Consider the following 11,482-nt stretch of genomic DNA (forward strand, 5'->3'; position numbering starts at 1 on the left):
GACCAGACCCTATGGGCAAAAGTCAGACCATAAGGTGCTGGCCTCCATGCCATGCCACCAGGCCCATTCAAATAATATTTTATAAATAATGTTTAAGTAATTCTGCTAATGTGATGTGACATTACTGCAGCAGATGATCTGGTTTTGCTTCAAATTTAGAGGGAAACTCTAAAAGATTTTAAGGTAAATCACAAGCAAGTTTGTCACAATTAATTAAGTGTTTAAATGTGACAAACTATAACAGAAATTCCTGGCTGAGTCTAAATTTACCAGAACAAAACTGTAAAACAAAATAATGTAAACATGAAGTTAAAGGTTAAAATGTTTTATCTCAACTGAACCAAAAAAATCTGGACTTTTCAACAATATGATGCAACACCCACTAACACAGAAAAACACTCTTTGTCTTTAATTTGTCTTTTTATTGATCAACGTGAATCACAGTCACTGTCAGGGACCAATTAGTAAAGCAGCAAGGACACAGCAGGTAACTTCAAAAACCTGGGTTTTTATTGACCCAAAAATCCAAAAAGAATGAATAAACTAGCCAGCCATTAAAAGAGGTCAACTAAATTTAACCATACTCAAAAGTGTAACTTAAACAAATCATACTTAACTGAATGAAAAACGGACCTAACACAATGACACAATGAGGGTAACTTATAGTGGTTTGGCCAAACCAAATAACAACAACAGGGGAAACAAAATGGAAAACACTAACTAGACAAAGACTCCAAACTAACTAAACTTGAAACCCCCCCATGATCCAGCAGCACATGGTAGAGCCTGACGAGCCGGCGCCCAGATTTAAAGCTCCTCAGCCCTTTGCCACGCCTTTCATGAATCAGGAAATGAAGCTTGCGCCACCACGGTAACTCAAAACAAGAAAACACATGTTAAAGCACATAACCTTCCATTGTTGATATGTGTGCACTCCAAATCATCAATGCAAGGTAAAACAAATACAAATACTGTCTAATATTTATCTGCAAATTAATGTATACTGAAAATATGTGAACATTACCATTGTGGGGCTTAAGCCATCACAGTCACACTTCTGATCAGAAATTTATTTACACTCATCATGAACATCAGTGTCATGTCAATATGAAGTTTTCAGTGATTTCTTTGAGACGTTTGATTTCTGTACCAGAATAAATGAACATAAAACATTTAATTCAGTGTTGTTTTAAAATACCTGAACTTGTTGAGACCTCTTAACTTCCTGTTAGTGATGATGACTACAGAGTCAGAGGGAGAAATCCATCAACAGTGGGACACATTAAAGAAGAAAACAACACCTAAAACTCAACATTCATTATATAACAATGATCTAATCCATCATGCAGGAACAATCAGACTCTGGTTTATTTGACACCGACAGTGAAGAGAAAGAAGAAACGTGGAGACAGACAGAAGTGGAACGAGCTGCAGAATAATCCAGATATGAACTGAACTGGTGACATTTACAACCTCATCTCTCCACCAGTAGAACTCAGACTGAAACTGGTTCAGAAACAGATTCACTGGTCATGGAGAAAAACCATCAGACAGTTTGATTGACAGGACAGATGATGAGAGGAGCTGAGTTTTTACCACCATCATTAATACAGGGACTGAAGAACGGGTAGAGTTTCTCATTGAAGCAGCAGCCAGTAAAGGAGAAGATCAGAGCTGCAGCATCTACATCATAAAAGGAGACCAGACCCTCCTCATAATCCACAAACACTCCCACCTTCTCAGGACCAGACTGAAGATGGAGACGGACTGAATAATTAGCATTACCTAAGTACTCATTTCCATTTCTCAAACACACAGTCCAGAAATCATCCTGAGGTTTCGCTATGATGTCTCCCTTCCTGTTGATGGACTCTCTGGCGACTCCTAAAGTCCATTTAGTTTTTCCTTTAACCTGAACCTCAAAGTAAAATCTGCCTGAAGAGAAACTCTGGTTTCCTAAAATATTAACACACTTAGAAAATCTCTCTGGGTTATCTGGAAGTTTCTTCTTCACATCACCATGATGAACTTGTTTTCCATCATCAGACAGGATGAGGTCTGGATGTGCTGTATCAGGATCCAGAGTAACATCTACTGCATACTGCTGGACCTTCTTCAGCTCAGCCTCAATCATCTTCTTCTTCTCTTTCCTGATTGTCTCCTCCAGCTGAGCCACAGCTCTCACCACAGTCCCCTCATATGATGGTGGATGGACTCTGACCTCTGTCCAGTTCTTGGTGGGTGGAGCAGCTTTCAGGGACGAGAAGCTTTGGAGGAGGTGGAGGTGGTCTGCAGAGCGTAAGAGCTGCTCCACCTCAGAGCTCCTCTTCATCAGCTCAGAGATTTCCTGTTCCAGATCTTTGATGAAGTCTTCAGCCTGTTTCTCTGTAGTTTTCTGTTTGTCTTGGATCTCCTCTACGAGCTGGTCCAGGCCTCTCTGAACAGACTCCATCAGAGCAGTGAAGACCTGAACACCTTCTGCTGTCTCTCTGTCTGCAGCATCTTTACTGATCTTCACTGACTCTTTGAGCTCCTGAATCTTCAGTCGTCTCTTCTGGATCATCAGCTGGATTTCAGCCTCTGTCTTCCCCAGCTCTGCCTTCTTTCCTTCATATTCTTCTCTCAGAGGAACAAACTCATGAGTCTTGTGGTCTAAAACAGGGCAGAGCGAGCAGACACATGTCTGGTCGGTCTTACAGAACAGCTCCAGAGGTTTATCGTGCTTCCTGCACATCCTGTCCTCCAGGTTCTCCACAGGCTCCATCAGCTGATGTCTTTTCAGATGTGAACATGTCTGATGAGGCTCCAGGTGAGTCTGACAGTAGGAGGCCAAACACACCAGGCAGGACTTCAGGGCCTTCAGTTTGGTTCCAGTGCAGACGTCACAGAGAACTTCTCCTGGTTTGGCAGCTTGTTGCTCTGAGCTGCTGCTGCTGGCTTCCTGCTGAGCTTCATTCCTGAACTGATCAACCATCTCTCTGAGTAAGGTGTTAATTTCTAGATCAGGTTTTAACAGAAACTCCTTTTTACACAGTGGACATTGGCAGCTGTTGTTAACGTCCCAGTGTTGGGTGATGCAGTTCTTGCAGTAGTTGTGTCCACATGGTGTGGAGACTGGATCAGTGAACACATCCAGACAGATGGAGCACAGAAACTGATCCTCAGATCTCTGGTTGCTGTCAGCAGACATGGCTGACCTCTGAGGAGTCAGAAAAACAACATTTAAAAAGACGTCTTTTTATTATTGCTCAGCATTTCACTTCTATGTGATCCTAAAGTTTCTCCATGATCCAGTTTATGTGATGAGTGAAGCTTCCAGTTTAACTTTGTTCTCCGTTTGCTGTAAAAATGATCAGCTGTACTCACCAGTACTGGAGTCAGTTGTTGAGAAAGAACATGAACTCAGTTTATTTTCCTTCAGACAGAAACACAGAGATTTGCTTCGACTACAGCTCTGATTGCTCCACCTCTTTCTCATCTGAGAGATAGTGAAGGAGAACAGAAAGGGAAAAGGTACAAGTCGACTCTCCCGTCTACTATAATGGGGAACGTGAGGTCACTGGTGAATAAGATGGACGAGCTGACAGCGCTAACTAAGTCCATAGCCTTGTCACCTGACGAATTGATTACTGTAAATCACTTCTCTTTGGTCTCCCCAACAAAGCCCTCCAAAGACTGCAGCTCCTTTAAAACTCTGCAGCTCGAATCATCACCCGGAGACCCTCCACTCATCATATCACCCCCATCCTGCAACAACTTCACTGGATTCCCATAAAAAAAAGAATTAATTTCAAAATACTCCTTATCACTTTCAAAGCACTTCACAATCAGGCTCCACCATACATATCTGAGCTTCTACACATTTCCATTCCTGTCCGCTCACTCCGCTCCTCCACCTCTCTTCAACTTTCTGTTCCCCCTGCCCGCCTTGTCACTAAGGGGAGTAGAGCATTCAGCCGCTCTGCTCCCCGTCTTTGGAACTCCCTCCCCCCTGATCTTCGTGCCATAGACTCTCTCCCTCTCTTTAAATCTAAACTGAAAACACACTTGTTCAGACAGTCCTATGCCATCTAGTTTTTCACTCACCATTACACTGTTGTCGTCTGTTTTGCTTGTTAGTGCTTTGCTTGTTAGTTTTTTGTATACTTCTCTCTCCTATGTTTTTAAATGTTTTCATTCTCCTGTAAAGTGTACTTGGGTTTTTTGAAAGGGGTTTTTAAATAAAATGTATTATATATATATATATATATACACACACATATATATTTCATGTTATTTCAAAAGTTATTACAATAACTCCCAGGTCATGTGACCTATTGACCCCAAAGCAGTCTAGAATGATAGTGCTATCAAGGATGGTCAACATACACCACTTAGTATTTGCTTTAAGGTCTTAATATATTTTAAATGATTTTTAAAGTGTAAATATGAGCATTTTCGCTCAATAGCTTTGAGGTCATGTGACCTATTGACCCCAAAGTAGTCTAGAATGATAGTGCTATCAAGGATGGTCAACATCCACCAATTTATATTTGCTTTAAGGTCTTAATATATTTTAAATGATTTTTAATGTGTAAATATGAGCATTTTTGCTCAATAGCTTTGAGGTCATGTGACCTATTGACCCCAAAGTAGTCTAGAATGATAGTGCTATCAAGGATGGTCAACATACACCACTTAGTATTTGCTTTAAGGTCTTAATATATTTTAAATTATTTTTAAACTGTAAATATGAGCATTTTCGCTCAATAGCTTTGAGGTCATGTGACCTATTGACCCCAAAGTAGTCTAGAATGATAGTGCTATCAAGGATGGTCAACATACACCACTTAGTATTTGCTTTAAGGTCTTAATATATTTTAAATGATTTTTAAACTGTAAATATGAGCATTTTCGCTCAATAGCTTTGAGGTCATGTGACCTATTGACCCCAAAGTAGTCTAGAATGATAGTGCTATCAAGGATGGTCAACATACACCAATTTATATTTGCTTTAAGGTCTTAATATATTTTAAATGATTTTTAAAGTGTAAATATTAGCATTTTTGCTCAATAGCTTTGAGGTCATGTGACCTATTGACCCCAAAGTAGTCTAGAATGATAGTGCTGTCAAGGATGGTCAACATACACCAATTTATATTTGCTTTAAGGTCTTAATATATTTTAAATGATTTTTAAAGTGTAAATATGAGCATTTTCGGCTCAATAGCTTTGAGGTCATGTGACCTATTGACCCCAAAGTAGTCTAGAATGATAGTGCTATCAAGGATGGTCAACATACACCAATTTATATTTGCTTTAAGGTCTTAATATATTTTAAATGATTTTTAAAGTGTAAATATTAGCATTTTTTGCTCAATAGCTTTGAGGTCATGTGACCTATTGACCCCAAAGTAGTCTAGAATGATAGTGCTATCAAGGATGGTCAACATACACCACTTAGTATTTGCTTTAAGGTCTTAATATATTTTAAATGATTTTTAAAGTGTAAATATGAGCATTTTTGCTCAATAGCTTTGAGGTCATGTGACCTATTGACCCCAAAGCAGTCCAGAATGATAGTGCCGTCAAGGATGGTCAACATACACCACTTAGTATTTGCTTTAAGGCCTCAGTATATGTTTATTAGCACAGACAGACAGACAGATAGATAGATAGATAGATAGATAGATAGATAGATAGATAGATAGATAGATAGATAGATAGATAGATAGATAGATAGATAGATAGATAGATAGATAGATAGATAAAACTGTTTTCAACTCCATACATTCTAAGGTATTTATTTAGTGTAAATGTTAGCAGTATACCCCGATAGTTTACAGTTAACGTGAATCAGTTTGTTAAAGGTCCCATATTATGCAAAATTCACTTTTTAATGGTTTTGGAACAGTCATACTGGTCCCCCCGCATGTGTAGGAGACCCGTAAGTGTGAAACTCTTTCAGGCGCTCTCTCTCCCCCCTGCTCCACCTCTAGGGAAGTAAGCGCTGAAATGAGCTTGTTTGAAAGCGTGTACGTTATGACGTCATAAGGGACAATAACCACTCCCCACAGAGCGATGGACCCGTCTACCGGCTCTCAAAGCCCGCCCTCTAAAAATCACCTAGCGCCCAGTGTTTTTCCCTCTTCGGCAACCCTCGTTAGCGGACATGGCTAAGCGACAGAAGCACTGTTCTGTTTGTGGCTGCATAAATGAACACTAAAACGTTTTTTTACTCCCATCCACTGAACCCACGAGGACTGAGTGGATTAATTTTATTTTTGGAGGAAATGTACCCGGAAAACTTCCAAAGGTTTTGCATGTCTGTGGCCAGCATTTCAAAGAGGACTGTTTCCACAACATGGGGGCATGGAAAGCAGGCTTCGCCAACCGTTTGAAGCTGAAGCCAGGTTCAATACCAACTGTCCGTGACACAGCTGGAGAGGTAAGAGCAGTACTGTTAGTCTTCTTGCTCGAACTTCTTCAGGAATGGGTTCCGGTGTTCCGGCGTTTGTTTATCCTTCACTACGCTGTAATCAGCGTCTAGTAACCGCTAAGGCCTAACCTGTCAATCACCTCATGACGGGCGATGCGATGGGCGGAGCCAACAGCTGAGCTGCTCCACCAGGGTTCCGCCCACCATAAACGGCACATTTCTGAAGCTGCTAAAAAGAGGGAGGTGAAGAGAAGCCGCTGCACTCAAACTGAGGGTCGATTTGTCCATACCATGGCGGAAATATTTCATTTAGATATTAATGAATGGTCTCAGATTGGGAATAAAGTGTATAATATGGGACCTTTAAAACATCACTTGATAATACACATTTAAATTCGTGCTTTTATTTTGTGAACCGGAAATAATTTCCTTGCAGCAGTACGCTTGCATTTACCGTAAACTGACGGTAGGTGCGCACTGAAAATGTAGGAGCGGCTGGCTTGACTACGCTAAAACGAGAGGCGGCTGGCTTGACCGCAGTAGTCAGACGGAGTATCAGGAGTGTAGCTTCATGTGCTTCATGGAAACATGGCTGCATAAAATTTTTTCTAATGACAGCGTCTCCATTTTGGGCTTTCACACTGCCTGGCCCGACAGAAACTGCACCGTAAGTGGAAAGCAGAAAGGGGTGAGGGAGGGGTGTTGACAAAAACAACCGGTGGTGTATGCCCGCCCACATAACCATCAAAGAGTGAAGCTGTGGACCGGACATTGAACTGTGTGCTGTTGGTCTCAGATGTGATGTCTCTTTACCCCTATGTCAATTTCAGTTACCCTTACCCGCTGGGACACCCCATCATCATCACCGGAGACTTTGCTGCACCTCAGAGTTACTTCTGATTTATTTGAGCCGTCGTCCATCCACCTCACAGTCTGTTCTTCCCTGTTTTACCCTACAAAACGTCTTGTGAAAAATTGGTGTTCCCCCTCTGCTGGACATGCGCTGTAATTAATAACCAGATGTGCGCTTGCAGTCATGATGAGGAGGGGAGAACATTGACGGGATAAAACAGGAAGTCAAACCTAACCAAGTGTTGGGGTTAGAGAAACTGCTGAAAGAAAAGCCAAAATGTTATTATTAAAACCTTACACAAAATCCGCCAGATTAACCAAACTAAAATAAACAAAAGAGTGTACATAAACCAGTGAACTTAAATAACAAAGGTGCAGCAGTTCCAATAAACTAAATGAACACAATCACCAACAAATAGCCTGACCTAGCCCCACACACCAAACAAAAGTTAAACACCAAGGTTAACGAAAAGGCAGAACTCATAGTTACCCGAAGCGCAACTCAAACCTAAACTGTGTATATAACGAAGGTAAGCCCAAACTAACTAGACTATTATTATATCCCCAAATGAAACACGAACAGCCATGTTTAACCCTGCTGTGAATACGAAATAGTCTAACGTAAAAGGCTACCATTTAGCACAGCAAACACACAGAAGAGCAATGCCACCATAATTCTGCCAGAGTGAGGGGAAGCAGCTTGTGCTGTCTAGCTTCTCCCTCCTGAATGAACTCTGCAGCAGCCGTGACTCCACCAAGCTTCAGGGCGTTGAGCCAATCAGCGGGGAGGAGACCGGGATACGTCTTTTTTTTTTTTTTTTTTTTTTTTTTTTTTTTTTAACCTGTCTTGTCCAGCATCGTTGCAAACAGAATGATTGTCTGGCTGCTGTCTGGTGCTGGGCAATTTTACTCTATCAAGCAGGGATTTATACTACATGTATAAAGTCCCTCTTGATGACATGAAAAACTTTATTAAATCAGACTCTTAATGCTGGACTCGACCGGAGGGGACAGAGAGAGAGAGAGATAGAAAAGAAAGTAGAGAGAAGAGGGAGGGGAGAGAGAGGGACAGAAAGGGTGTGGGGAGTGCGGGTGGGGACTTAAAACATTATACAGAAAACCATGTAATCCATACTACTTGCAACATATATAGCTAAGATCATCCTGGCCAGTAGGTCATTACACAACTAGTTGATAATAGTAACAATAATAATAATCACAATAATAGTAATAATAATAATAGTAGTAGTAATAATAATAAGAGTAGGAGTAATAATAATAATAATAAGAACAGAAATAATAAAAAAAAAGAAAAAAAATATGATAATAGATATAAGTGAAACTGCTGTATTCAAGAACACGCGCAGAGAAACCTGTGTGGATATGCTGGAGAACTCGGCCACACGGCGACGCAAAGACTGTGTGGAGACGTTCAGGAAGGAGTGACCATGCAGAGTGATCATGCAGATGCCACCTCACTTGAACAGAGGCCAGAGTCAGGCCAGCGGTCCCGAGACCCAGGCCACCAGCCCCCCCGTAGGCTACAGATCCCGACCGGTCCACAGAGACGACCACTCGCCCGCCCAGGAAGGCAGCAGCAGGAGACCCCAGCAGGAGCCGCCCCGCGGACACAGGGCACCGGCCCCGGCAGGCCGAGGCCAGCAGTCCCCGACCCCCCCGGGCACCGGCCGCCCGGGACAGACGGGGCAGAGGGCCCGGGCCCAGGAGCGCAGGGACACCCCCCCACCCCCACAGGCCAAGGGCCAGTACGCCACCCGGGGGGACCCGGCCCGCCCAGACGGCCACCGCCAGAGGCCAGCCCCACACCCCAGCGCCCAGCCGCACACCCCGAGAACCAGTCCTGCCCCCCCCCCCAGACCAACACACACAAACACACACACTCTCCTTCCACAGACCGGGATATGTCTGATCCAGCCACTCCGAACAGACGTCAGGGCCAGGCAGTTACCTGCAGGATGAGCCACAGCTGCCTGCGATGAGCAGCGGCCGTAACAGCTACATACGTACCTTCCTAAAGAACAAACAGGAAGCATCCAGTTACCCAGCCAAGGCGACTGATCAGGCGAGCAGAGAGGCTTAACGTCAGACGACCAAGATCTAAACTCTTTCTGGGGCAAATTTGCTCAGAGAAACCACCTGCTTCACACCGATCTTGTCAGTGACCCTGAGCAATTTTTCAGATTCATGTTTTCTGGTTCATACAAGGTGGAATATTTCACCTTTCTGAATGAGAAAACTTGGATGGTTGAGTGGAAATACTATGATCGCTTTGTTATCCCTACAAGACCAGCAATGTGTTCATTGCTGCTTTTCCAACAGTCTAAGCTCGCCTGAAGGTGTACAGTTATCTTGAGCAGGTGCAAAGCCGTGTTCTATACACTGATACAGTTTGCTTGATTTATGTGGTCAAAATGGCAAGAACCCTTTACAACGGCAGCTATCTAGGGGATCTGATAGACGAGTTGAATGGAATGCAGAATTTGCAGCCGCTGGTCCCAAGAATTATCACGCAGACTCGTGAGTGCAAGAAAGTTGTTATGTGCATGGAGGGTATCACGCAGATTCGTGAATGCAGTGAACGTGTCAGCTTTGACAGTGTAAGAGGTCTAGTGGAGGGTTATCTCACCAGCAGCAGCAGCGGCGGTGGTTCTGGAAAGGGCGTGATCGAGGCTCCTCAGCACACCGTCAAACGTGACAAAAAGAGCTTTCAGCTGAAAAACTCCACATTCAAAAAAAAGTTTTGTGTGGTATATGATAAAAGGCATCTCTTTCCTGACAGTATCAGTCTGCCTTTTGAGTATTAAGTAAGGAGAAAATGACAGACATTGCTGTTACAGAGGAGACTGATTTATTCAAACCCAGACTTAATACACCATTTTCATGTATGGTTGTAGGACCTTCAGGATCTGGAAAAACTTATTATGTAAAAAATGTGTTGGAAAATTTTAAATATGTGATGATGTTGAACCGTCTAATGTTGTGTGGATTTACACATCTTTCCAGTGTATGTATTCTGAGATGAAGTTCAATAAAAGAATAAAATTTGTACAAAGATTGCCTGATTCATTTGAGAATGAAGATTTGCTTCCTTCAGATCAGAATCATCTGATCATACCCCATGACATCATTCTCCATCCGGCTGAGCATCCGGAGGTGGTGAAGATATTTACACAGTATAGACATCACAGAAATATGAGCGTATTCTTGCTCACTCAGAATGTATTTCATCAGGGTAAGCGCAGCCGCACCATCAGTTTAAATGAAAACTATATAATGCTTTTGGAAAACCCTCGGGATAAATTACAAATGAATATATTGGCTTATCAGATCTTCCCCACACAAAAAGCTTATTTTCTGGAGAGCTTTGAAGATGCCACCAGAGATCCACACAGGTATTTAATTCTGAATCTGACACCGACCTACTCAGAAAGGTACAGTCTAGGAGCGGGCATACTGTCAGGTCATTGACCGAGCATTTATGTGCCCAAATCTAAATAACTCACTATCATCAACATGTCAGCGCGCATAAAAAGGAATGCACCGTTACTTAGAGCTCTGTACCATGCAGCGCCATGGAAGCCTAAGGAGATTCTGGCTCTCTGCTCACCAGACTTTCTTCATGCTCTGAGCGAGACTGCTTTAAATGTTTTGAAAGGAACCATTCCTCTGACCTCATGTCAATATAAAAAACTGAAGAGGCAAAACAGAATTATGATACTGCTGGTTGATAAAAAAAATAAGTAAATAAAAAAATTGGGTTAAAACGCAAAAGACAGGTCTTAAATAAGCAGTCGGGTGGTTTTATTTTACCGCTGCTTTCAGCAGCTGTACCATCCATCCATTTTCTGCCGCTTATCCAGTTGGGTCGTGGGGGCAGCTGCTTAAGCAGGGAAACCTAGACTTCCCTCTCCCCGGCCACATTCACCAGCTCATCCAGAGGGATCCCGAGGCGTTCCCAGGCCAGCCGAGAGATGTCTTGGCTACTTCTAGAAATTCTGTCCATAAAAGTTATGAACAGAATCGGTGACAGAGGACAGCCTTGGCAGAGTCCAACCCGCACTGGAAACGATTCTGATTTCCTGCTGGCAATGCGGACCAAGCTCTGAGACCGGTCGTACAGGGACCGGACAGCTTGTACAAGCGGGTCCGGCACTCCATACTCCCGGAGTACCCCCCACAGGAGTGCCTGGG

General features: G+C 42.9%; 1 protein-coding gene across 1 annotated transcript; it reads right to left on the minus strand.

Moving 5' to 3' along the window:
- Positions 1–1,048: 1,048 nt before the first annotated feature.
- Positions 1,049–3,371, minus strand: LOC121653431 (E3 ubiquitin-protein ligase TRIM21-like). Its single transcript, XM_042006910.1, has 2 exons — positions 3,367–3,371; positions 1,049–3,199 (listed from the first exon to the last, which is right to left on the minus strand). Exon 2 carries the CDS (start codon positions 3,188–3,190, stop codon positions 1,547–1,549), a length of 1,644 nt encoding a protein of 547 aa, XP_041862844.1. The 5' UTR covers positions 3,191–3,199; positions 3,367–3,371; the 3' UTR covers positions 1,049–1,546.
- Positions 3,372–11,482: the final 8,111 nt, after the last annotated feature.

The sequence above is a fragment of the Melanotaenia boesemani genome, chromosome 14 (genome assembly GCF_017639745.1).
Source record: "Melanotaenia boesemani isolate fMelBoe1 chromosome 14, fMelBoe1.pri, whole genome shotgun sequence".
Classification (NCBI taxonomy): Eukaryota; Metazoa; Chordata; class Actinopteri; order Atheriniformes; family Melanotaeniidae; genus Melanotaenia; species Melanotaenia boesemani.